General features: G+C 65.7%; 1 protein-coding gene across 10 annotated transcripts in view; it reads right to left on the bottom strand.

Moving 5' to 3' along the window:
- Window positions 1-26,525, bottom strand: part of TNS1 (tensin 1) — a 241,298-nt gene that overhangs the window by 170,802 nt on the left and 43,971 nt on the right. For 8 of the 10 annotated variants that reach the window (XM_075932996.1, XM_075932995.1, XM_075932997.1 and 5 more), the window contains exon 3: window positions 16,589-16,626. In XM_075932996.1, the coding sequence (XP_075789111.1) occupies window positions 16,589-16,626 (38 nt within the window). Of the gene's footprint in view, window positions 1-2,068; window positions 2,100-16,588; window positions 16,627-18,037; window positions 18,171-26,525 lie in introns of those variants that run through there. The other 2 variants (XM_075933006.1, XM_075933007.1) reach the window with 2 other exon arrangements.

The raw sequence follows: 26,525 nt of genomic DNA, 5'->3' as shown, positions 1-26,525 counted from the left end.
GACCCAGAGGCCGGCATGGAGCGGGGTGGGGACTTGCCCCGTTTTCCTCTCCTCCCCGTAGGAACTCAGGGCCCAGCCAGGGCACGTGCCAAGAAGCTGAGCACTTGGGCGGCCACCCAGGAGACAGTCCAGTGTCACCGAGCTGAGGAGCAGAGCGCCTACCGCCAGCAGGTGGTGCACATCTGCGCATGGCTCGGTGCAGTGAACAAAATGTATTCCGCACACTGGTGGCAAAAAGCAGAGGGAACACCAAGGGCCTACAGACCCTGAGCTCTGGAAGCCCCACGCTGCTCCACCGGCCCCACAAGAGGCTGGGCTAGGGCAGGTGTATGGGCCCAGAGGGAGGGTGCGTGGCAGGAGCAGCTGCAGGAGGTTCCCAGGTGCCAGGGCGGGAGACACGCTGCCCCTGGCTTCATGCCCTGGTGCTACTACCCGGCCCTGGCACCTCTCTGCCATCTCCGCCCACTGCCCAGGGAGCTGGGTGCCACCCAAGTCAGCTGGCACCGCTCCCGTAAGGCCGGCTTGCTTGGCTGCTCCCTCCCCCTCCAGAACTGACACCCCCCCCCCATGCACTGCTGGCAGACCACACGGGTGTGCCACCCCCCCACACACACACAATGCTCCAACCACACAGGGCTCTCCCCCACCCCCGTGGTGCCCATGGGTAGCCCAGCCCCAACATTCCAGCGCGGCCCAGAAGCAACTCCGGAAACAGGCCCGGAGATCGGAGGCCGGGAGGGGCCGGAGGAGGAGGAGGGCGGCTCCGGTAGTGGCACGCGGACTTGTCCTGCTCCCACGACCTGCCTGCCCCACCCGCCCCAAACTCCTCCCAGTCCTGGGGGCTGACCCACGACCCTGGCCCTGGGCTCCCTTCCCGAATTGATCTGCCCGCCAGCACTCCCCCGTCCCCCACAGACGCTGGGCAGCGGGGATCCCAGCCGGGCCCCAGCAGGCAGCCCTGGGAGCAACCCCACGACCCTGCCCCGTGCGAGCTGGGAGATGCACAGCGGGCAAACATGGCGTATGTGTGAGCTTGGCTCTGTCCTCAGACACAGGAGCCTTGCTGGGTAAGACACGGGCCTGGCACCCTGGTAACCAGGAGTCAGTCCCCTCTGCCACAGCCTCCCTGTGTGGCCTTGGGCAGATCCCTTAGCCTCCATGCCTCAGTTTCCCCAGAAGGGAAAAGAGCCCTCTCAGGCCTTATGGGGAGGTTATGAGGCACTTGGTCACTCGCTTGGCCCCCTGGTGACCAGGAGTCAGTCCCCTCTGCCACAGCCTCCCTGTGTGGCCTTGGGCAGATCCCTTAGCCTCCATGCCTCAGTTTCCCCAGAAGGGAAAAGAGCCCTCTCAGGCCTTATGGGGAGGTTATGAGGCACTTGGTCACTCGCTTGGCCCCCTGGTGACCAGGAGTCAGTCCCCTCTGCCACAGCCTCCCTGTGTGGCCTTGGGCAGATCCCTTAGCCTCCATGCCTCAGTTTCCCCAGAAGGGAAAAGAGCCCTCTCAGGCCTTATGGGGAGGTTATGAGGCACTTGGTCACTCGCTTGGCCCCCTGGTGACCAGGAGTCAGTCCCCTCTGCCACAGCCTCCCTGTGTGGCCTTGGGCAGATCCCTTAGCCTCCATGCCTCAGTTTCCCCAGAAGGGAAAACAGCCCTGTCAGGCCTTATGGGGAAGTTATGAGGCACGTAGTCACTGCAGTTTTAACCCCACCCCCACCCCCACTACAACCCCCCAGCCACTGCCCGGCTCTCACCCCACCCGCGCCACGTTCAGAGAGCACCCAGCAATCCCCAGAGAACCTGCGTGTTACCAAGTCCCTCCGGGAGGCAGCGCCCATGCGGATCCCGGGTGCTACAGCGGACAGCAGCTCACCGGCCCGCCCAGGCACCTCCCCAGAGCTGGGCGCAGGGGAGATGGGGGACAGTCCCTGCACCCCGGCTGCACCCCGGGCGAAGGACTCGGGGCCGGCGAACGAGAGCGGGAGCCCCAGCGCCGGGCCTCAGGTGGGGCCAGCTGGGGCGCGGCACAGCCGTGACCAGGACGACGCTCCACTCCCAGGCCCCCCGTACCTGCGGCGAGGTCCTGCCCGCTGTCCGGCGCGCCTGCAGCAATTGTTTGTCTGCGCACACAGTGTTCAGGCGGGGCTGGCTGCCCGCCAGCGCCCGGCTTAATCATGTACAAATGGCCATTAGCTCCGGGGGGAGGGAGGCTATTTTGCAACAACAAGCGGCTTCTGGCCGCAGGCCAGCAAGGAGCCGTGTCCTCTGCACCGCTGCATGGAGGCCGCGCAAGGCTGGGGTGTGGGGGGCAGCCCCCCCACTGGCACCCTTGTGGGCGCCGCCGCCTGGCCCAGCCCGGAGCTCCTTGGTTTTCTCCACCCCGGGCCTGGCTAGGAAGGGGCGAGACGGAGGAGCCCCCCCAGGAATCTGAGGAATTTCACTCCGGTGGGAATCCTGCGCCAGGTCAAAGCAGGTGTGTGCGGGCCGCCCCGTGGCACGGAACCAGGGCCAGCGAGGACAAGGGGAGGCGGCGGCAGCCAACACCAACAGGGCCGGGAGTCCGGGCGCCCGGGACCTGCCGCTGGCAGGGTGACGCTCTTTGCGGTGGCTCCCGGCTGCGCCAGCCTCCCCCTTTGCGTCCGGCCGCTTCCCGGCAATCAGGGCCCAGTGGTGTGTGAGTGGCAGACACGCCGCGTGGACACGGACAGCCTCACCCCTCTCTCGCAGGACCGGGCCAGTGGAGGGTAACAGCCCCCTACTGCTGCCGTCTGAGGGAGCTACCCCGCTAGTTCCGGCCGTGGGACGGGCTCAGCTGCTGCTGCCCAGGCTTGTGAAGGTGCAGTGCGCAGCCACGGCAGGAGAATGAGTTTAGGAGCCCACAGCGGCAGCAGGAGGGTCGGGGGAAGCTGGCTTGGCTGAACCGGCCCTCGGGGAGGAGTTTTCCCCGCCCGGCAGCCCCGCAGAGAGCCCCATTCCCGCGGCAGCACAAGGCCGCTCGCCTCTCTGGGCCGGCACCGGGATGGGAGCCCCAGGGCCCGGCTCAGCGGCTGGAGCTGGGAATCTCGGCTCCTGCCCGGATCGGGCCCAGAAGGACACCCCCCCATCCATGGCCCCAGGCCTGCCGCCTCCGCCTAAACTCCCATAAGCCTCTCTGCCGGTGCCAGCCGCAGCAAGGGCCTCTGGGAACCAGCGCTCCCGCCTTGCAGCCAGCCCTCCCGGGACACCGGCAGGCCCAGCACATGCCGCCGCTGCCCCTAGAGAGCTGGGCAGCTGGCTAACGAGGGGGGTGCCAACCAGGAGCACTCCCCGGGGGCACCAGGCATGCGTGGGAGTCTCCCTGGCTCGCCTGGTCAGGGCGGGCACCAGGCTCCTGGCTGCGAAAGCAGATGGGCTTTGCCAAACCCGCCTCCCGCCGCAGAGGCTCGGCTGCCACCCCTCCTCCGCCCCGTCCGAACCGCGCTCCCCCGCCCCGCCCGGGCCTTGGCTGCTGGAATGGAAAAGCTTTGTACCTTCTGTGCACCCGGCCCCCCACACCCGTGCATTGAGCCTGCAAGACAGGGCTCTTTATCCTCATTACACAGATGAGAAATTGAGGCACCACGCGGCTAAGTGACTTGCCCAGGGTTATGCGGGACATCTGTGGCAGAGCAGAGATTGCAACCCAGGTCTCGCCAGTCTCGGGTCCGTGCCCTACCCAGCCCTCTTCTCCCCAGCGCACCAGTGGGCAGGGAGCCCGGCAGGAGGGGACGCAGGGGTGGCGTGGGTATACGGCAGGGTGGCTGGACTGCCCAGACAGACAGCAGCGAAGACCCCGGGTCTCTGGGCACCTCATGGGGCAAGGGGAACAGGGGTGAGAAACCTCCCCCCCTGCTGCCACAAACCAGCCATTACAAAGCCACAGCGTCCGGCCAGGCTCAGCGGCTGACCCTCGCTACACAGATAGGAAACTGAGGCAGCTGGCAGGCTGGCTCAGGGAGGCAAGGAGAATTCCTAGCTCCCGCCACTCCAGGATCACATCCCGATGTGCCAGCCCCGTCCTGCACCGCCCTGTGCCCCTTTGCTCCTGTCTCCAAAGGCAGGGTGGGTACCAACCTGCCTGGTAAAGAGACGGCCAGGCTGTCCCCCCGCACCCCTTTGGGCCCATCTCTCCGCTGGGGCATTGAGGGCAGCACAGCGTCCCCCACCCCGGGCCCCTCCCTCGCCGCGTTTCGGAAACCCATCGCATTTCAGGCACCTCCCGTTGTCCAGCCAGTGGTTCGACTGAGGGTAGCAGAGCACAAGACATGACCTGCCCACGGTGGGCCAGCTCACGCACCCAGCCCTCCTGGGCACGAGCCCGGGCACCACGGGGGCCACTTCGGCCGGCCCACGAGCCCTTGGGCTCCCAGGAGGTGGGACGGCGAATTTCAGACGGGCATATCAGCCCCTGGAGAGTACACTGGGTTGGTTCCCCTCTGCCGCCGGGAGAAATCCAGCCGGTTCCACAGAGGGCCAGGGCCTGATCCGCTGGACCACGAAGGGACGCAGGCGAGGGGGTGTCTCCAAGAGCGTGGCATTGGTCTCCGTGCCCTGGGCTCAGTCTGGGGGCAGGGGGCGTGGCCCACACACACCGCCCTGGCCTAAGGAGTCTCCCATGGCCACACGGATCCGCCAGCGGCCTGCCGAGGCCGGCGGGAAAGGGTGGGCAGGCGCCACGCCGCGGGCCGGGTTCGCTTCCCGGAACAAGCGAATGCAAAATGGCAACCGCACTCCCCCCGGGAAGCCACGCCGGCCATTCCCACGCCGGCCTGCAGGCCATGCAATATTCATGCCTTTCCCGGCCGCGCTGCGGGCAGAGACGCCCTCGGCCGCCTGGCATGCCGGGCCAATCCCCAGCCGCAGAGCGCAGGCGCCTTGCCACGCTCATGCACCACTGCGGAGCCGTGGGGGGGAACCTGGCGCACCAGAGAACGCTCCAGCGCTGGGCAGAGTCTAGCAGAGAGCGGGTCTGAATCGGCCCCCTGCCGGGCGCTGGCTAATCTGATCGCGGGGGGCCTGGCGGGGTTGGACCGCCAGCCGGGCACCTCCCAGCCTCGTTGGGACAGTGCGTGGGGCCGGACCGGGCCCTGCAGCCACGGGAGCTGGGGAAGGGCTTCTGGGGAAACTGAGGCATGCAGGCGCGAACCACGTCACCCAAAAGAGGGAGGCAGGAGCAGACCCGGGCATCCTGGAGCAGTGCCCAGTGACCCAAAAGGGACAAACTGAGCATTTCACCCGCCTGCCCCAGCCTGGGTGGGGTCCTAGGAAATGCAGCCAGCCACACCCTGCTCCCCCTGGGACGTGGCCAGTGGAGACACGCAGCTGACGTGCCACCGGGAACTGCTCTCCGTGCACCAAGCCGCAAAACCGACATTTCCCAGCAAAATCGTCTGAAGAAATAAGGCCCAGATGCTAAAACCCTGTGGTGACCCAAGCCCCCCTGGCTGCATGGCAGCATGCACCCTCCCGTTTCCCCTTCCATGCCAACAGGAGGCAGTGTTTGAGTAGCCTGGGTCGTCCTTTTATATGTGGCTGTCTTGTGCCTCCCCAGAGTCAGCTGCATCCAACCAGCTGAAACCGAGTGCTCCGTACGTTTGGAGTGGGGGCGGGCGAAGGGTTCCATTTGTGCAGGACCAACAACCAGCAGCAGTAGGGGGGTCTGCCAGGGTAGGACACAACCAGGCCAGAGAGTCGGGGTGAGCTGGGAATACAATCTGGGGCTGCACCCCACTGTGCCGGGGGGAGGCAGCTGGTACCTGAGAGCCCCTCTTGGTCATCTGGGGAGACAAAGGCCTTCCCTTGAACCAACCCCAGCAAGAAACAGCTGTGCACGGCGTGGGTGCTGACCTCACACTCAGAGACCGTGATCTGCCCCCCTGTGACCCTCAACGTGACCCCTGCCCCATGACCTGACCCTGGAAAAAGAGCTCCGTCCATGTAAATCAGCTCAGAAGGATCAGCCGCGCCGTGGCTTCGGAGCAGCCGGCAGCATCCGTACGGACCCGGAGACCTTCCCTTCCCTGGAGATGGGGGGAGGGGCATCCTGCGTCCCCAAAATCCTCCCCCCTCCTGTAGCACTGTCAGCGTCCCATGACGCCGGCCAGGGGGCTGGCGACCCCAAAGGGGCGGGCCTCACACGCCCGCTGGACAGGCCAGCTGCTCCGGCTTTGCCGACGGGGGGAAGCGGCCTTGCCCATTGAGTGGCCAAGAGGGATTTGGCCAGGATGCCAAGGGAGCCGGAGCCGGCAGGTGTGCGGCGGCGCAGCAGCCCGCCGGGCACGAGAGGAACCCCCTCCGGCGACCCTCACGGCGGTCCGGCCGCACAGAGCTCAAGGCGACGGACGCGGAGTCCCCAAAACCCAAGGGCCAGTCCCCCGGCCGGGCGCTGGGCTCCGCTCTCCTGCTCCGTATTATTACGTGCACCCCCCTCTGGGGTGTTGGGGCAAGCCCGCAGGAACCCCTCCGCAGTCCTCTGTTATGACAACTGTCTTCCCCAGGGCAAAACCGACCCCGGATCCAGCCTGCGGCCGTCTGGCTCGGCCTGCCACTTCGTCCAGGGAGCGCCCAGCGAGCACGCTCCTCCTGCAACCCGGCTGCGGAGAAACGGACCAGCCCCTGCGCGCGGGCAGCAAACCGGTACGGCTCCGAGCCAGACACACGCCCCGACTGCAGGGTGGCCGGCGGCTGGGAGGCCCCGCCAGGCCCCCGAGAGCATGAAGACGCCACAGGCTGTCCGATGTTTTCGGAGCTCTTGGCGCAGGGAGAGACGTCCTCTGCTTAGCGGTTCTGTCCGCGCCACGGCCCACCGCCCTGCGCCCCCAGACGAGCCTTTGCTGGGGCGTCGTGTGTGTTGCAGGCGTTTGTAAGAGCCGCCCCCGACCCGGTGCTAGGCGCTGGACAAACACAGAGCCGATGGTCTGCCTCCCAAAGGGCCTCTCAGCCACACTTTGTGGGTGTTCCCAGCTGGCGCGAGGCTGGAAAATGCGGCTGGGTCGGAGTCGGGACCAGGGGTTGGATTTCACCGAGCACAGGTCCCAAAAGACACGGGGGGATTGCAGAAAGAGCCGTCTGGGGAGGTATTTTGGGGCGGCTCTCTGGCCCGTTCCCCAGGAGGTCAAACGAAACGTGCACAGGAGTCCTGGGAACCTATGGAGCGATGACAGCGTGGGGTCTATGCCACTAGTCCCCGGGTGCCTCAGTTTGCTTAGCTGTCAAATGGACGCCTGCCCCCAAGAGGACCCAATACAGCCGACAAACACGGCGAAGGACGGGGGCTCTTCTTGCCGGGCAGGCGGATGTGGGGGGGGGGCAGCTCAGCCATTCCTGTGCCCCCCTTTGTTCCGTGGGGCGCAGCGGGGAGCCCGGCTCCGGCAGGGTCCGCAGCAGGGTCATGGGCTCAGCCACGGCAGGGGGCTGCGGAGACAGGGAGCGGGTGGGGCCTCGGCGGGGAATGAAGGAATCACTGTGACTGGACGCGGGAAGCTTTGCTTGCCAGTGTCGGGGGGGCAGCCTGGAACGGGGGAGAGCCCCACACACACACAGAGCCCCCCACACACACACAGAGCCCCCCCACACACACACACACAGAGCCCCCCCACACACACACACAGCCCCCCCCACACACAGAGCCCCCCCCACACACACACAGAGCCCCCCCCACACACACAGCCCCCCCACACACACAGAGCCCCCCCCCACACACACACAGCCCCCCCACACACACAGAGCCCCCCCACACACACACACAGCCCCCCCACACACACAGAGCCCCCCACACACACAGAGCCCCCCCCACACACACACAGCCCCCCCCCCACACACACAGAGCCCCCCCACACACACAGAGCCCCAGCCAGAAGGGAGCAGGGATCTGCAAGCACGTAGCAGTTCCCAGAGCGGCGCTGACCCTGGCCTGGCTGCGGGCGGCGGGGACGGCCTTACATGGGCATCTGCAGCTGCTCCCAGCCGAGCGCCGGGCCCACCGAGCATCCGGGCGGCTCCCCGGGCCCCGCGCTCCCGCGCCGCCCTGGCCGGAGCCCCCCGGCCCTGGGGGGGGGCTTGCAGCCTCCCCTCCCTGCCCATGCCCCCGCCCCGCCCGCCTCTCCCCGAGTCGCGCCCCCAACTCCCCTTCCTCATCCTCCCAAATTACACCCCCCATCCCCTCCTTATTCCCCCAAATTACACCCTCCTCCCCCTTCCCTCCTCATCCCCCCAAGTTACACCCCCTCCCTCTTCCCTCTTCATCCCCCCCATTTACTCCCCCTTCCCCTCCTTATCCCCCCAAATTACACCCCCCTCCCCCTTCCCTCCTCATCCCCCCCAAGTTACATCCCCCTTCCCCTCCCCTCCTCATCCCCCCAAGTTACACCCCCTTCCCCTCCTTATCCCCCCAAGTTACACCCCCTCCCCTCGTCATCCCCCCAAGTTACATCCCCCTTCCCCTCCCCTCCTCATCCGCCAAAGTTCACCCCCGTCCCTTCCCTTCCTCATCCCCCCAAATTACAGCCCCCTCCCCTCCTCATCCCCCCAAATTACAGCCCCCACTGCCCTGCCCATCTACATCCCCCCAAGTCACAACTCTACCCCACTCCCCTCCTCACCTCCCAAGTCACACCCCCCCTCCCGTCCCACCATCACACACCCCCTACTCCCTCCTCCTCCACCCCCAAGTCCCACCTCCCGCTCCCTCCCCCTCCTCATCCCAGTCACACTTCTCCCGCTCCTTTTCCCTCCCCCATCTTTGTCCCCCCCAAGTCACACTTCCCCATCACCCCCCCACTCCCCTCCTCCATCATCACCTTCAGTCACTCTGCCCCCCCTTCCCCTTCCCCCCCTTTCTTCTGCCTCTCCCCACCACTCTCAACACCCCCCAGACGGGCTCCCACGCGATGCCCCCCGTGTCCCTGGAGGGCCCGTTCCGAGGAGCCGGGGCTGCTATTTCCGGCTGGTGCAGACGGGCCCGCGCTAACTCGGATGCTACGATAGCGTCGCCGCGGCGACGGAATGGCTCCCCCCCCCCCCCCGGTCCATCCCGCCTTCCCACCTCTCGCTGCCCGGCTCCTTTCAGCGCTGCGGCTGTCAGAGCGAGCGCGGGGGCGTCTCCTCCACCCGGGGAGGCGCAGGGACATGCCCACGGGGGAACGCACACCGGCTCCGTGGCACGCACGGCCCCCCCGCTAACACGGGGAAAGCGCCTGCCCTCCTGCATGGCTCGCCATGCCGCTCCGGGGGCCGCAGCTCCCGAGTCCCAGGGGCTGGGCTTCGAGCCAGGCGGGGGCTGAAGGGAGGCAGGGGAGCTGCCGGGTAAAACACGTCCTTAGTCCCCACTTCTCCAGAACGTGTGTCCTCTTGTGCTCTCCCTGTCAGCTGCGGGCATCTCCCGCCCGCGACGCCAGGGCTGGCCACCGGAGCTCCAACCTCCTGCTAGCTCTCAGCTCTCCAGTACTCAAGACCCTTCCCAGAAGCGCCGAGCACCGCAGCTCAGACCCGGAGAAATGGCAGGGCACGGAGAGGAAGGCAACGGGGCGAGGAAGGGCTTGAAATAGAACTCAGGGGATGGGGTTGCCATTCGTCTCTGCCACTGCATCGCTGTGTGACCTTGGTCACATCACTTGATCTCACCGGGCCGCCGTTTCCTCGTCGGTAAAACAGGGATACAGGGATTTCCTGTCTCCCACCTCAGCTGGGGCCAGGATCGAAGCGGCAGCCCTGAAGAACCATCGTGATGCGGGTAGCGCCCCCTCTCCTCTCCCCCCCGCCGAAGGCGAACATGGCTGGCTAACGGGTGCATGCCAGGACAGGGATCCGGACGTGCGGAGCCGGAGGGCGGAATTCTGCCGAGGACAGCTGCCGGCGCACACGCAGCGGGACATGCTACAGAGGACAGGGATCATCTCTGCTTATGAGCAGCCCAGGGCAGAACAAGAGGTCACGGGCGTTGCACAGTGCGGGGGGAGGCAGGGGGAGTTTAGATAAAATATTTCGGGGAACAGCGGGAAGATGCTAAGAATAGCCCGGGCCGAGGGCCGGGCTGCCAGGGAGGGCGTGGAACGGCCGCCACGCTGGCAGCGGCCCAGGCCAGAAGAAACCCCAGGCAATCCGGGACAGTTAAAATGACTCCTCTGCAGGTCGGGTCCGCAGCTCCCCCCGGCAAAGCATCAGGGCCCAGGAGGGCGCGTCTGCCGCCCACAGGCCATTTCCCGTCGGCCCTGCCTCCGGGAGCAGCCCGGTTCCCAGACAGCCCCGGACAGGCAGGCCCAGGCGCAAACAGGGCCCCCTAGCCACCTCCCTGCTTCCCGGGTCCAGGGTGGGGCCAGACATCGGCCAGGCTGACAGCCCTGCCAGGGAAACGCAGCCAAAGGGGGACGGAGCCAGGGGTGGAGCAGGAGTCCAGATGGACCCTGGCCAGGGCTCCATACACATGGTTGGCACTCAAAATATTCCCTCTGCCTTACCCCCTGCCCCTCTGTTCATGCAGCCACGTTGCACAGGGGCGCACGGGGCCTCCGACCTCTGCTCCCCAGGGCTCCTACCAAAACCATGCTCTACCCCAACTCCCTGCCAGTTCTTAAAGTCTTCTACCCCCTCCCCGTCCCGCCCGTGCATGCAGCCTTTCGCTCGCCACGTGTGTCAGGGGCATCCCTCGCCTTGGCACCACGGCGCAGGTGCGGGGCGCCCTTCGGCCGCTGCCAGGCTCCACCCCAGAGGTGGCTGCATTTCCCGAGCCATGGAGAGCCGCGCTGCATCGTACGTGCCTGGAATGGAGACTTTACCCCAGGCCTAAAAGATGCTCCGCCGTCAGCACGCTCTGTCCCCGCTCGCCGTTCAGACCGAGCAAACCGGTTCAGGCAAAACCGATCTGCGGCACCAAACGCCCCCTGCCCGGCGCTTTGCAGCCGCCCAGAGCCAACCCGCTTCTGACCCCAGAACCTCCCAAGCCTGCTTGGTCCAGATGCAAAATCCCTGGGCGGGCGGGGGGGAGGCAGAGGCAGAGTTTGTTTTCCAGTCGGGAGCACATGTGAAAATGCCTGTCCATCCCAAGGCCCACGTTTCGTTTGGTCCCTGGGCATCCTAACAGCCGACTGCCCTCCGCCTACCCCTGCTCCCACTGCCCAGGAGGCAGGGACAGATCGCTTCGCCCTTGACGTCCCGCATGGAAGAACACTGGCAGGGGCAGCAAAGGACTTGGGAGATGAAATTCTCCCAGCCTCCTGGCACAGCCCCACCGGAGCCCCACTTCTGCCAACTTTCTATGGCACAAACCCACGCAGGATGTTGCTGCTCACTCTCTGGATCTCTTTCAGGGCCAGGAGCCAGGCTGACAGCCGTATTGACTGCACAAGCGCTGGAACCTCCTCCAGGGCAGGGCTGCTGCTGGATGGTTCCACAGCCGTGCGATGGAACGGGTCTTGTCCGCCACGATCTAGGGATTCTGTTCTCAAGAGTTCCTCTACCACACTCATCACGGCAGTTACAAGATGGTGTTCAACCACACAGAGGCACTTCCACACAGCTTGAACCCCAGCTTGGTCTCCCTGTGTTTACCAGGGGGCCACACCCTGATTGGGATTCTGTACAGCACAGAGACATCTAGTGGTCTAATGACGCATTGCAAGTAAATATTTTTCTCCGCAAGTGCCGACTTGCAGTACTCAAGGGGGAGCGTTCCTGGCCCGCGTCAAGAGGTCAGGACGATAAAGGTGATTCTGTGGTGAGGCTGCTGGATAGTCAGACAAACAGATCCTGGAGTTCTCGCTGGCTCTGCCCGGCCTCCCCACTGGGGCACCCCTACAGCCTGAGCACACCACACCGCGCTCTGTCCCGGAGCATGCTTCAAGGCGGCATGTCAGGACGGGGATTTGAGACACGACTTGGGAAGGGAAGGAGCGAAGGGAAGGATTTTACAGGGCAGCGTAAAGTACCGGATGTGGCTCCAAGGCAGAGCTGCCGCCACCGCGAGGTTCAGTGTGCCGCCCAACCCGCAGGAGACCCTACAATAACAAAGCCAGTGTGTGGTGCCACCCTGCGATCCCACGCCTGCGTGTGCAGTGCAGCCACAGACAAGCCCCACCCTCCCCACCACCCTTCCCAGGACAAACCGGGAGGCAGCCGGATCTCCTCTGATAGCCATTCGGGAGAGGGTGGGCCCAGGATATTAGGGAACTGGAGAACTCAAGGCAATGGGAAGGGGAGACTTTTGGCCCCTCCCCCGGGCCTGATTCCGGTCTCAGTTGCGCCGAGATCCATCCCACCGCTGGCACCAACGGGGCTCTTTGTGACTCAGCAGAGACTCAGAGGCCCGAGCAAGCTCGAGAGGCTGCTAGCCCCTCCCCCCACTGAAAGGGGTCCCTCCAGGTCAGGGCAGCGTGGGAAGAAGAGAGGATCTATAATGACCTTCCTCAGGGCTCTGGAAAAGGACCCGGATTCCTCCCCTCCCCCCCAGGCAGTTTCCGTCCCCGGGACGCTCCAGCCCTTCGAACCAGCGTCTCTGCAAGCAGCAGCCCGGGTGCCCCAAGACCCGCGCCTGGCGCTTTCCAACCAGCCCCGGGAAGTTTCGCCATCGCATTAACCAGATGGCAGCAATTTGAGCAATCAAGGCCTGACTGCATTTGGAGCAGGCGTCAAGGAAACGGCTCTGCGGCAGGGGCCCGGGCCGAGAGGGGGGCTTTGCAGCTCCATCCCCAGGAATGCAGGGAGGGAAGGATGCCTGATGCCTGAGGTAAGCCTTATTCAGAGCACAGGCCAAGCTGACGGTGCCTGGAAGCCGGGAACGAGCCCCTCCCCCACCCTCCGCGGGAGCCAGCGTCTATCACACGCAGGCGGGTGTCATGCAAACCCGCCCGGCTCCGTCCTGTGGGTGCAGTACTCCCCTCGGATCCCCGGGGGGCGCCATCCCCCTCTAGAGCAGCACCCGTACTCCCCCGGCAGGCCGCATGCCCCCAGCCCCTGGCCTGGGCTACCGACCTGCCCGCTCGCACGACTGCATCACTAGCCTCGTGAAACGTGCGGCTTTTCCTGCCCCGGGCCTTGCCGGAAAATCACCACTTTTGGGGGAGGTTTTAAGAGAAAAGCCGTTTTTCAGCCCCGGTGGCGCTGGGGGGCAAGAGAGGCCATGAGCCACCAGGACGACTGCCCCAGAAAACGAGTAGGAATCGAAAAGCCAAACCCTTTCTTTACGCTCATGGCAGAGCCCTGGGCCCGGGCGGCGTTTGGATCGGCGTCCGCAAACACGAGCCGCAGATCTTCACCCCCGCTCCCGGCTAGGAAGCGGCTGCCCGCAGGCCTGCAGGACGTACAACTGGTGTCCACGGGCGTAGCCAGGAAACCCAGCCGCGGAGATCCGCGCCCCCCGCGTGCCCTGGGCCGGGGGTGGGGTTTCTCCCGCGGCTCAGGCTAACGCGCCCGCCTGGGCAAGCGAGAGCGGTTCCCTCGGGGCGCGGGCAGCCGCCGGCGGGGAGCTTGGCACGTCCAGGCCACTCGCCTGGTTTGGAAGGGTGACAGCCCGAGGGCTCGGCTGGGGTTTAAAGCTGTAGCCACAGAGACCCGAAATGATGGGCTAGCCCAGCCAGCAACATCCCCAGCTTGATTTATTCCAACAGAGCCAGGCCAAACCAGAAGGCTGGTATCTTCCCTGCCGCCCCCTTCCTCCTTGCACACGCACGCCACCGGTGCCCTCCCCACGCACGAGGGCACAGCCCTGGGCACCGGGGACGGGGGCACTGCCCCTGCTTCGGAGAGCCCCAGCTCATCAGGGTGCAACGGAGGGGTCCGGAGCTCTGCACTCAGGCTGGCATCGGGGCAGCAGCCAGGCCATGCTGCCGGCTCTCAGTGCCCACGGCCGCAGGGGCAGCCCCGAGCAGGGCCTGACACCTCCTTGGAGAAGCGCCAGGGACCGATGCACCCAGGGGGGCATCTGAGCCAGCTCAGAGCAGGTCTAGCTACCTCGGAGGGGAGCTCCCTGGAGCTCCATCTGCCCTGGCCAGGAGGCGGGAGCACAAGGCCGGCCTGCAGGCTCGCCCACCCCCACCGTGCACCTGCAGACACAGGTGTGCGCTCACGCAGGGCACGCGCCCCCCCAGGCGTGCTCACGGCCGCCAGATCCGTGCACAGGCCCGGGAAGGGCGCCAGCAGGGTCTCTGCGTCGCTCGCTGCTTTTCACTGCCCGGCCTGTCGTGTTGCAACAGGACACCCGGCTCGCTGGCGCCCGCCCCCTGCCGGGGGGTATTGACACACGCCGGCCTCGCCCGCGCAACACGGCTCTCAGCCAGAGCAGACGCTGCTCCGAGGCACGGCCTCCCCGCCAGGCGCACGCAGCTCACACGGCTGCCGTCCCCCACCGCCTCCGCCAGCACCTTCCGAAACCGGCTTCGCTCCCCCAGGCTCAGGGCCCCGTTCCCCTCCGGATCCCAGCTGGGTCATGGGACCCGGAGCCCTGGCTTGTCTGTGAGTCCGTCTGCCCGTCTCTGGGTGCACAGGAGCTGCGTAATCAGTCTACCCAGGCATCTTCTGGGCCATCTCCCGGCACTGAACGCTGGCCGGCTCAGGGGCACTAGTGTAGACGGAACCCCGGCGCATTTATCACCTGCTCTGAGCCAGGGCACGCCACGGTGGCAGGGGCTGCCTTCAGCTTTAGCCTCCGGACTAGGGGGGCACCGGGAGCCAGGTGCTGGCCAGTCACAGGGCACGAGGCACCGTCCAAATTGGCCGGACAAAGGCAGGACCGGCATAGCTGGACACAGGGGAAACTGAGGCAGAGCGTGACAAAAGTGACCCGCCCTAGATCTCGTGTGCCAGCCCAAGGAAGTGATCCTGGGTCTCTTGAATTTTAATCCCAGGCTGTGCGGGAGACTGGATCCCTCCTGCTCGAACCCGGCCCGCAGAGAGAACCCTGAACCCCAGCACCATCCTTCCCACATGCAGGCCAGTGACACTGGCTCTGCCACAGACATCCTGGGGACCTTGGGTGAGTCCCTTAGCATGGCCAGGGTAGAGTTACATTCGCCCCACGCTGGTGGGCAAAAGGGGTTCTTTCCTTTCCTTGCCCCAGGCAGGATGGTACCAAGGGCGCTAAGCTCGGGGGGGCAGGGCTCCCCGCACAGAGTGAAGTGGCTGGCGCCCCAATGCCGGTAGAAAGGCACCTGCCTCCAGCCCTGGGAAGTCCCAGCAAGACACAGACCCAATGGAGGACAGAGAGGCTGGCAGGGGCACAGAGGAGAAGCCCCCTCGCTGCATCCCCACCATCACAGGCCCTGGAGTCGGCAAACCGAGCCCATGGCGCTGAGCGTTGACTCTGAAACCTAATGAGGGCCACACTCCCTGCAGCCCCTCCTCTGACATTGTGGGCGGAATTTAAAGGTGTGGGTGGAGCTTCAGCAGAACTCCACCCACCACCGGATGCTAGGGACCCTGCCTTCTGGGGAGACCAGCATGGAGGAGGGGTCGGCAGTGACCACGGTTGTAGGGGACCCCAGATCCGGTGGGTGACCCCAGCTCCGCTTGGTTCCAGAGCTCCCACCCACCACCTGTCCGTGCAGAGGGGGAACCCCAGGAGGAGGTTGGGGTTCTGCAGTACTGGGGGGGTCTCCCCAGGGGGCTGGAGAAGAGACGTGGGGAGACTGCTGCGTAGGGCACCACCGGGCTCCTGTCTCCACCCCACGGCCAGGTCCTCGGCAGAGCTTGCGGAGAGCATGACCTGCCCGATTCCTCCGCCAGCGCCCGCCCTCCCCAGGCGGCATCCCCAGCCGGAGACCCAGTTTCACACCCAGCCCCTCTGCACAAGACCCCCCGTTCCGGAGGAGGCCGTCAGCCCCCCAGACGTCTCCACCAACGCCCTGACGGGGACTGGGAACCGTGCCCTCTGCCATCGGACCGGGCCGCAGATAGGAAGCAACGCTGCCCGTGAGGCCCGGTGCACCCGGGACGCTGGGGAAAGGGGGGGAGGAGGAGGCACAAGCGGCACATGAGGAACCCGGAGCCAGCGGAGGGGGCGGCAGAGGCAGGTGGAGGAGCGGAGGAGGGCGGGGGGGAGACCAGAGGCCGTGTCCCTTCCCGCACGTCACCCCAACGCACCCGCTGCAGCACGAGGGGTTCCCGGCACACGCAGCTGCCCCTGCCCGCGGCCGCACCCTGCCCGGAGGCCCCCGTGCCGTGGGGCACGTGCCCCCTGGGAAGCCGGCACGCCAGCCCCTGCGGCGCTCGCCCGGGGCGGCCACGCGATCCCGAACCAGCGGCTGATCCCAAGGCCGGGGGCCGAGTGCCAGCTCCAACCCACGCCCGGCTGGGCCACGCCAGGGCAAGAACTCAGCCCCAGCTGTGCCCGGGGGCACGGCGCTCAGCCCCCAGGGAGCTCAGGGGCAGCCGTTCGAAATGAGCCTCAAACGGCCCGGGTGACACCGGGGGCAAGAATGGCACCGACCCCCGCCGGGCTGGGATTGGGGGGCCGACGGAAAGGTCCTTCCCTGCAAGGCAGGTGCCACCCGGACCCCAGGCAGAAACGCTAGGGAGGGGGCGCCCCGCCCCGCGCAAGCCCCCCCGGCACGAGGGAACTCGGCGGCGCCCGGCGCGGCTCCTTACCTTGGCTTCGCATTTCCTGTGGCAGGCCAGCTTGCACCCTGCGAGAGAGAGAGAGAGACAGGGCTCAGCTCCGCGCGCCGGGCAGGGGCACCCCCGGGACGGAGCCACCGAGCGCCCCACGCAGAGAGCAGGCGCCTCGGCCGCACGGGTACGCCGGCCCCCTCGGGAAAATACCGAGCGCGCTGTGCCGCGCCGGCAGCGCCCGCCCCCCCGACGTCCCCCACCTGACGGCTCACCTGGCCTCCCTCCCGCTCCGGGAGCCCTGTTCCGGAGCAGGAATGTGCACAATGCGCCCGATCCCCTCCTGCCTCCCCACCTGGGCCGCTCAGATGCTTGTGCTGGGGAACCGCCCCCCTCCCCCGAGGTGAGGAGCCCAGAGAGGAGTTTTCGCGGCCTCCCCGTTCCGGAGCCCGGGCGCACAGCCCGCCGGGCGGGGCAGAGCGAGGGGCACGCAGACGGGGGCACCCCTCCCCGAGCTCCGGGAGAGGTGGGCTGTGGAAAGCAGGGGGCACGCGTGCTCCCTCGGCCGGGCAGCCGCCGGCACCCCGGTGCTCTGGACGAAGAGGGCTGGGGTCCCCGGGCTGCCCAGTGTCCCATTCCGGGGGGCTCAGGGCTGGGCTAGCAGGGGGCACTGGCGGGCGGGCGGGGTCCAGAGCGGAGGGAGGGAAAGGGACGGAACTAGGAGCCCCGGGATGCATCTCTCCTCGGCTGCCAGGAGCCCCGACCCCCTGCCAACGCTCCAGCCGGGCGGCGCTCCCGGAGAGACGGTGCCCGCTCGCCGGGCGGCCGGGCGATGCCCCGGCTGGAGAACCTAGAGGGCACCGGCCCCTGTTCACTGCCCTCCCCATGGGCAGGGGGGAAAGTAGGGCGGGGAGGGGGGGGGGGCAAGCCCCTGGCCCCGCCCCTTCTACCTAGGCCCCGCCCCCTGGGAGCCAAGCTGCCCCCCCCAGCGCCATGGGGAGGTGGAGTGGCATGTGGCCCCAGCCGGCCTGGCCCTGGAGCACAGGAAGGGCGGCCGCTGGGGGGCAGCAACGCTCCGGTCTGGGGGCAGAGCCAGGCTGGCGGGTTGGGAAGGCAACGCCCCCCCCCCCCCCCCGCCTAGGAAACCCGCCGCCCATAGCCCTCCCCCGCACCTGCTCCTGCCAGCCTTCAGCTCACCCCTCATTCCCCCCTGGATCTCCCCCGAGGCCGACACGGTGCAGCCCCTCCGCCACCCACTGGCTGCCAGGGCCCAGCGCTATTTCAGAGACGTCCCAGATACTTATACGGCCCCCAACTGCCCATCCCCTTAGTATCTGGGCTGGGATCCTCCACCCGGACACGCAGCCAAGCGTGGCTGGAGCCTTCAAGTCCCAGCTCTGGGTGGGCTAAAGCAAGTCCCCCCCCCCACACACACACCTACACACCGTGCCTCAGTTTCCCCGTCTCCCCGCTGTAAATGGCACTGACCTCGTTTGAGCGCTACGGCTGACGGGCGCCAGGCCCGTCCCGTCTTGTTCGAGTTGCCCAAACGACGGCGGGTTTTCCTAAACCAGCAGCTCCCGCCCTGCGGGGCTGCCCCGTGGATTTCACAGACCACAAAGGAGGCAATGCTCCGTGTTCGCGAGCCGGGGCAGTTTCGAGAGTCGGCAGCGGAAGCAAGCGTCGCCTTCCCGGCTCTGAAATCCAGCTCTTTTTTTTTCCAGCCCAGAGGCTGTGTAATTTACCTTCCTCCTGTACGAGAGGCAAAAAAAAAAAAAAGCCAGCCACTCACTGGAGAGTGTGAAACCAGACGGGTGAGCTTCTGGCTGACGCAGCCGCAGCGCCGGCACTGGAGAGCCCCCGAGAAAGTCTTTCAGGGCAGCTCTGTCATGCAAGGAGGGGGGCTGCGAACGGGCCCTGCAAACTCCGGACTCCTGCCCCACAGCGGACCTGCGTGGGGGCAGCCCCACTGAAACCAAGCACGTCCTTCCAGGGTCGGGGCCTGTTACTTTCCAGTGGTGACATCTCAGCCCGACAGACGGCACCAGCCGGCCTCTGCGCCAGCCACGGGCCCTGCAGGAGAGCCTGGTGTCCCACCCGGGCACGTCGGTTCTGCCCACAGAGTCCTGGACGGCTGGGTTCTCTTCCCAGCTCTTACTGATTCCCTCTGCAGCCTTGGGCAAGTCACTTAACCGTTCGGTGCCTCGGTTTCCCCAGATGTAAAAGGGCGGCCGGGGCTGCCTCAGAGGCAGCTACAGCTCCGCCCACGAGCCCGTTCGGACACACCCGTGGACAGACCTGACCGGTGATGGGCCGCTCTGCGTGGGCGTGAGCCAAGACCGCCCAGCGGCCAGGCACGCGGAGTTCAACACGCCATTCCCACACTTGTGTGGGCCTGCCCAGGCACCCAGAACGCCCCCCTCCCACGTGTGCGTGGGCACACCCCTCCCGTGCACAACAGGCACATGCTTTGCCCCCACGGCTGGGCCCCCGGCGTGTCGCTGCATGCAAACTCCCGAAGCCTTCCCCTCTGCTACCTGCCTGCTTGTCCCGGGGGAGCAGAGATCTGCCAACTAACACGTCCTGCCTTCACTTCTCCACAGGCACCCCCCCGGCGCCCGCCCGGCCTCCCACGGGACTCAGCCGAGGGGTCTCCGGAGCGCCACGCCCGGGTGCAGAGAGAAACACTCCGCACACCGGCCCTCAGGGACCAGGCGGAGCGGGCACCAGAGACGCTGCGGGGTGAGAGCCCGCACAGGTGGCCGGAGGCTGGCACGGTGCAGGGCGGCGAGGTTCGGGGGCAGGATCAGGGCCCGGAGAGACCCCAGAGGCTGACAGCGAGGGTGTGTTTCCCCGGGGGGCTGTCTCCGTCCCCAGCTCCCTGAGCTGAGTCAGCCTGAAGATCAGCTGGTGTCTGGGGCACTCCCGGGAGACCCCCCAGCTGGGTAAAATGCCCACCCACCGGGCCCAGTGCCAGCAGCCCCGGCCCCGATTTACCAGCCGTGCGCTGACCCATGGCGCTGCACCCGCTGGGGACCCGCCATGTCCCCGGATCTCCACCCGCCCTACGCAGCCTGGCGCTCACTTTCTGGAGCCCTGCTGCCGTGCCAGCTCCATGTAGGCACTGCCTGCCAGCCCTTGGCACGTTCCAGCACAGCCCCCAGCCAGGTAAAGCCCCCCCATCCCCCCCCGTCCCCCCCGGCAGTGGTTTACTCCAGTTTGCTGCCCTGCCAAAAACAGCATCTGCTCCTTTGGTACAACACAACCATTGTTCCCGGCGGGGGGCCGGCCTGGCCAGCCTCGCTCAGTACCTTTGCTTTGCAGGCCCAGGCGGATTAGCCGGCCTGCCCTCGGCACTCAGCCCCGCTGGGCACAACACAGCCCACTGCTGCCTCAGTTTCCCCCGCCGGGGCGGAGAACGTTTCCAACCGGCCCCAGCAAGGCTTGGCCCCAGCTGAGGAGGGTGTCACGTTATTGGATTTTAAGGGGATCAGACAGATCACTGTTGCACCCATGGGATGGGGTATTTGCCCCTATGGCTGTGTCTAGACTGGCCAGTTTTTCCAGAAAATCAGCCGCTTTTCCGGAAAAACTTACCAGCTGTCTACACTGGCCGCTTGAATTTCCTCAAAAGCACTGACGATCTCACGTAAGATTGTCAGCGTTCTTGCAGAAATACTATGGTGCTCCCATTCGGGCAAAAGTCCTTTTGCGCAAAACTTTTGCACAAAAGGGTCAGTGTAGACAGCTCAGATTTGTTTTCCGCAAAAAATCCCCGATGGCGAAAATGGCGATCGGGGCTTTTTTGTGGAAAAGCGCGTCTAGTTTGGCACGGACGCTTTTCCGCAAAAATGCCAATCTAGATGCTCTTTTCTGAAAATGCTTTTAACGGAAAACTTTTCCGTTAAAAGCATTTCTGGAAAATCATGCCAGTGTCGACGTAGCCACAGTGTATACACAGGGGGCCATGGGAGGTCTCACATGAAAGCTTGTGTTCTACTGATTCTGTATGTGCTATTCATGTACTTGTATGATATCTGTATGTGGAGTTAGAAACACGCACTCTGTGTGGACGCTGGAAAATTCTGTCTGTGGATGAGCAGTGGGCAAGGAAGGCTCGGCCAATGGGGGTGCTAATTAGCAAGGAGACAACGAGGCTCTAGTGCCAATACACGCCTCAGGAATGTGACTGGTACCTGCAAGCCTGCCAGGGCTGAAGGGCTGCCATCCTGGGACGCAGGGATAGGCCGTTGGGTCACGTGACCTGCTCTGCCCAGAAAGATGCCAGGAGAGGCCCCTAAGTGCCGTGTGGCACCCTCCATCCGGTCTTGAGTTCCGATCCTGATCCCAGATGCAGCCTTGCAGGGAACCACAAGCCGGGAAGAACCGCGGACCCGTCCTGACATAGGATGTAACCAGAGACTTTTAAGATAGCTAAGAGCCTGCATTGAGAACTGGGAGATTCGCTGCATGCAATGGAATATCCTTTAACAGCCTCACACTCAGGCTTTGCTTTCTTGTATGAATAAACCTTTAGACGGTAGATGCTAAAGGACTGGCCCAGCGTGATCTTGTGGGTACGATCCAGAGTGTAAATCGACTGGGATCTGCGGCTGGTTTCTTGGGGCTGGAAGAAGCCATTCGGGGGAGGTGAGATTGGGTTCTATAACCCCTCACCCGTGCGTTAGGCCTGGGGCCGTTTGGGGCACAGGAAGAGCTGGGGTGTCCGAGGGGTTTTGCTCGTGAGGCTTCTGGCCGGCCAGGCTGGCAGCTGACGCGCTCGGTGCGACTGGTCTGTGGCCTGTTTGGGAAGGTCCTGAGTTCGAGCGATGCGCCCGGAGCGGACGCCCTCAGCTGTGCTCAGACCCGGCCCGGCCCGGCCCGGCACAAAGGTCAACAGGCAGCTCAGCAAGGGAGGGGTCCTCTCGGGACGCCCCGAAGAGCCTTTGGGGTGGGGGGGCTCCGTGCACAAGGGACATCCTGCCTCCAACCCACCTCCCCACTGCAGGGAGTCCCGCCCCAAAGCCCCGGCCCCACCCCTGCTGAAGAAGACTCACCTGGCGAGCAGGGAGCCCTGGCTTTGGGGGTGACCTCTTAACCCCCTGCTTGCCAGAGCCCACGGGAAGCCGGGCTACTAAAGGCCAGGAGAAAAGGCCCTTGCTCAGTGTCGCTGGGAGTCCGGAGTCCAACCTCCCCCCCAGACCGGGGCGTCCCCGAGTCAGCTCTGGAACTCCCGCCAGCCCTGCCGGCTGGGCTCCCCTCCGCACCCAGGTGATGGCGGGGGGGAGGGGAGCCCAGCTGGACTCTCGCATCCCAAGGAAAGGTACTGCTAACATGACTCAGCCGACTGTTCCCCAAGCGTCCCACCGGCCCGGCCCCAAAAGAGCGGCCAAGCCGCCAGGCCCTTTCACGGAAAGGGATCTAGGGGTCATAGTGGACCACAAGTTGAATATGAGTCAACAGTGTGATGCTGTTGCAAAAAAAGCAAATATGATTCTAGGTTGTATCAACAGGTGTGTTGTAAGCAAAACTCGTGAAGTCATTCTGCCGCTCTACTCTGCACTAGTTAGGCCTCAGCTGGAGTACTGTGTCCAGTTCTGGGCGCCACATTTCAAGAAAGATGTGGAGAAATTGGAAAGGGTACAGAGAAGAGCGACAAGAATGATTAAAGGTCTAGAGAACATGACCTATGAAGCCAGGCTTCATGAACTGGGCTTGTTTAGTTTGGAAAAAAGAAGATGAAGGGGGGACATGATAGCGGTTTTCAAATATCTAAAAGGGTGTCACAAGGAGAAAGGAGAAAATTTGTTCCTCTTGGTTTCTGAGGACAGGACAAGGAGTAATGGGCTTAAAGTGCAGCAGGGGAGGTTTAGATTGGACATTAGGAAAAAATTCCTAACTGTCAGGGTGGTCAAATATTGGAATAAATTGCCAAGGGAGGTGGTGGAATCTCCCTCTCTGGAGATATTTAAGAACAGGTTAGATAGACATCTGTCAGGGATGGTGTAGACGGAGCTTGATCCTGCCTTGAGGGCGGGGGGCTGGACTCGAGGACCTCGCGAGGTCCCTTCCAGTCCTATTATTCTATGATTCTACGGGTGGGGAAACTGAGGCACAGAACCTGGTTAAGGGACTTGCCCAAGGTCAGGGCCCGAACCGGGAACAGACCTCCCCCAGCGCTTCAGAGGGGCAAGCCGGCATCCGCGGGACCACGCCACACAGCCCGAGGCAGAGACCCCCCCTCCCGCCGTAGTTGGTCTGTCCGATGGGCATGAACGACCGCTGGGCTCAGGAACCCGAACGGCACCGTGCTCCTCCGAGCCTGCCCCCGGTGCACGGAGCCGCCGGGCCAGCAATCTGCGGGAGGCGCTTTCTGCTGATATTTCTCGGAGGCTCGTCGGAGCCCTGGGCCGGCCACCTCGCCCCTGCGGGAACACACCAGCGCTTGCAAGCCTCACCCTCCCCCCCCACAAGCCTCCGCCGTGCGCTCCGGCGCAGCCCTGCTCCTCCCGCCTGACCCACACCGGACCCACACGGACATCCTGCGGAAGGAAGTGCGGTCCCTTTTGAACTCCCCAGAAGTGGGGGAGGACCGAGGCTTTTCTGACCCCGCACGGCCACCTTCCCGGCTGGCAGAGGGGCCCAAAGCCGATGGCAGAGCCCCGGTGGGAAAGGGATTGGAAAGGACCTCCCCAGCCCTCAGCCCTGGCCTGCCGGCTGCCCAGCGCCCCCGTCCGCCCCGCCGGGGTTATTTCCTGGTGCAGCCGCGCGGCAGGGAACACAGGAAGCCGGCATTGTCGCGGCTGAACTCAGCTTTTCCTTCTCGGCAGAGCCATCGGAAAAGGAGCCCTGAGTGGCGGTGCACCTGCCCGCCCTGATAAGAGGGACTTGGCTGGGCCCCGGAGCTCGCGGCACGCTGCCCGGTGACCTCACCTCTCCCCAGATGCGTATCGGCAAGGCCTGAATTGCACCCGGGTCTGTCCTCCCACCCAGCCACGTGTCCCTCCGTCGTGATGCACGTGCCTCGGGCGGCCTGCGAGCACGGGCCTCCCCGGTGGAATGCGGCCACCTCTCAGGTGGGGCGGAGCAGCACGTCCACAGCCACACAGAACAGACCCGTTTATGGCAGGATGCGGCGCGCGCCTGCTCCGGCTAGAGGATCAGGAGGAATTTACGCCGTGAACCTCCCCGCCCCGGCACACAACGCACCCTGAGAGCCTTGCTGATCACACGGCCTGCGGCGAGGCGGGGACCTCTGGCACGCCCCCTGCACGGGGTTTGTCAGGGTTAGCCGCTGGCGGGCCGCCAGACACTTGGGTTACCTGAGCGCCTGCAGGCACAGAGCCCTGCCGCTCCCCGGAGCCCGACAGCAGCGAGCGGCCCGCAGGCCAGACGTTCCCCACCCCCGGTCTAAGGTCGGGGTCTGATCCAAGGGGGACACCCTGCCCGTTGGCATCGTACGCAGCCCTCCACTCACCCCCTGCCGAATGGATCGCGTTACGCCCTGCGGTCCCTCCCCTATTCCAGCCGCACGTTTCGAGGGCTCCAGCGAGGGCCCTGGGCCACCGCGCCAGGCGCTGTACGTGCACAGACGCAGAGAAAGCGCCTGCCCTGCCAGCAAACTATCGCGGACACGGCCAAGACAGGCAGGACGGGAGCCCCGTTCCCCAGACGCACGAGGCCCAGGGAGATGACGGGACCCGCCCAAGAGCCCATGGCGGGACCACCCGTTGGACCGTGATGTCCTGGGTCCCACGCCAGCCTCGCCCACCAGGCCAGGCCCTGGTGCAGTCACGCCCGGGCTGAGCCGCATGACACGTGCCCAGCCGCTGAGACACGCCAGGAGCGGCCGTGGGGCCCATGCCCCACAGCGGTACGTCCGGGCGCAATGCGAGCGCCAGCGGGACCTTGCGCTTGCTGGGTGCAGATTCCGCTGTCCTTCCCCCGGCCCATGGGCCAGGAAAGCTGCAACCACGAGCTGCCTGCCAATCAGCGTGTGCCGCTGGCGTGGGGGGCGGCGTGAGGCAGCTGTGGGGCAGGAGCACCGGGCATGGGGGGCAGAGTGAGACAGCAGTGGGGCAGGAGCACCGGGCATGGGGGGCGGAGTGAGACAGCAGTGGGGCAGGAGCACCGGGCATGGGGGGCGGAGTGAGACAGCTGTGGGGCAGGAGCACCGGGCATGGGGGGCGGAGTGAGACAGCTGTGGGGCAGGAGCACCGGGCGTGGGGGGCGGCGTGAGACAGCTGTGGGGCAGGAGCACCGGGCGTGGGGGGCGGCGTGAGACAGCTGTGGGGCAGGAGCACCGGGCGTGGGGGGTGGCGTGAGACAGCTGTGGGGCAGGAGCACCGGGAGTGGGGGGCGGCGTGAGACAGCTGTGGGGCAGGAGCACCGGGCGTGGGGGGCGGCGTCAGACAGCTGTGGGGCAGGAGCACCGGGCGTGGGGGGCGGCGTGAGACAGCTGTGGGGCAGGAGCACCGGGCGTGGGGGGCGGCGTGAGACAGCTGTGGGGCAGGAGCACCGGGAGTGGAGCATCCAGCTTCGCTCCAGCCCCTCTCCCTTAGCAAAGGCAGCTCACAGCGCCATCTACTGGGCAGGGGCGGTACCGACGTCTCGCTTATTTGCATAGGCTTACCCCAGGGCATTCTGGGAGAAGAGGACAAACCGTTCTGATTGTTTGTGCCAATTATGTCAAGTTGTGATGTAAGCGCACAGGCACGGAGCCTAGATTTTTTTTTTTTAGGCGGCCTTTGTTGGGGAGAAGTGGGTGAGTTCAAACGTAGTAACCACAACCTGCAAAGTGCTAGGAAGCGGTTCCAGTTTTGCTGGCGCTAAGCCACGGGAACACCCGTGTGACCGTGGGGAAGAGGGAGGAGCCGAGGGCAGGAAGGAAGCCTTGTTGCTTTAGAAATTTGCTCCACAGTGTGTAAAGCCCCCTTCTACTGGACCTCTTTGTGGTAACACCTGCCTAGTTGTAAACCAGCCCTCGACACACCCTTCAGGTCAGAACTGTAGTCCCGCCACACAAGTGGGGAAACTGAGGTACACACAAGCCGGCAGGGCCGGCCCCCACCCCGGGATTTCTCTTCCTGCCTTCCCACGCTGGGCGTGCTAACCCCACCTGCTTCTCAAGGTGCTGGGGGACACCCGCCGCTCGGCTGGGACAGCAAAACACACCTCTAAGCTGGCTAGGGGGCACCATCAAACCCCGGGGGGAGCTCCCCCTGCTGGCTCCGAGGCACCACTGAACATGCCACGCCCACGGCTCTGCCATGCCACGCCCACGGCTCTGCCACGGGGGCTCTGTGGAGTCCAGCCGGGCAGGGGGCTCAGAGAGGGGAGGGCTGTGGTCTGAAAGGGCCCTGCAGTATCCCAGCTGACACTGACCGTGGGGCCAGCTCCCGCCCAAGGAGTAAGCCACGTAGAGCCTGGGGCCGGGCCGGGCTGGGCCAGTGGGTGGGGCAGAGTCAGGGAAGGCATCAGCTGTAACGGGGGGGGGGGGGGGCAAGAGCGGTGTCTCGGGCCCCCATTCTCCAAGACGGAGCTGGCTCCGCGTTCGGTCAAACCCGTCTGCCAGGCTCTCCACACCAGGCCTCCGGTGCGAGCCGCCCGCCCCCCGCCCGTCCATTCCGGGAGGCAGGCAGGGCCCGGAGCCTACGAGCTCCCCCGACTGTCCTGGACCACGAGCCCTTTGGGGAACGTCTCCTTGGCTCCAGGTTCTGCCAGGCCAGGCCCGGCTGAGGTTCCCCATCGATGAGACAAGGTCACCCCGGGCTGGGAACCCGCTGAAAGGAAAGCGCTGTGCACGGGCCGGGGGCGCCAGCCCCACCGCCTGGCCACGGCAGCTCCAGGCTCCCCGATACCCCCTGATGCTTCTCTGCCCTGCCTCGTTCATCCCCGCCCCGCCCTTGAGCGCCTCCTCCTGCTCTTTGCCTCCCCCAGAGAGACAGAGGCCTGGGGCAAAGGGATGCCCCCCCGC

The sequence above is a fragment of the Pelodiscus sinensis genome, chromosome 7, assembly GCF_049634645.1.
Source record: "Pelodiscus sinensis isolate JC-2024 chromosome 7, ASM4963464v1, whole genome shotgun sequence".
Classification (NCBI taxonomy): Eukaryota; Metazoa; Chordata; order Testudines; family Trionychidae; genus Pelodiscus; species Pelodiscus sinensis.
This window is presented reverse-complemented; position numbering and strand designations above follow the sequence as displayed.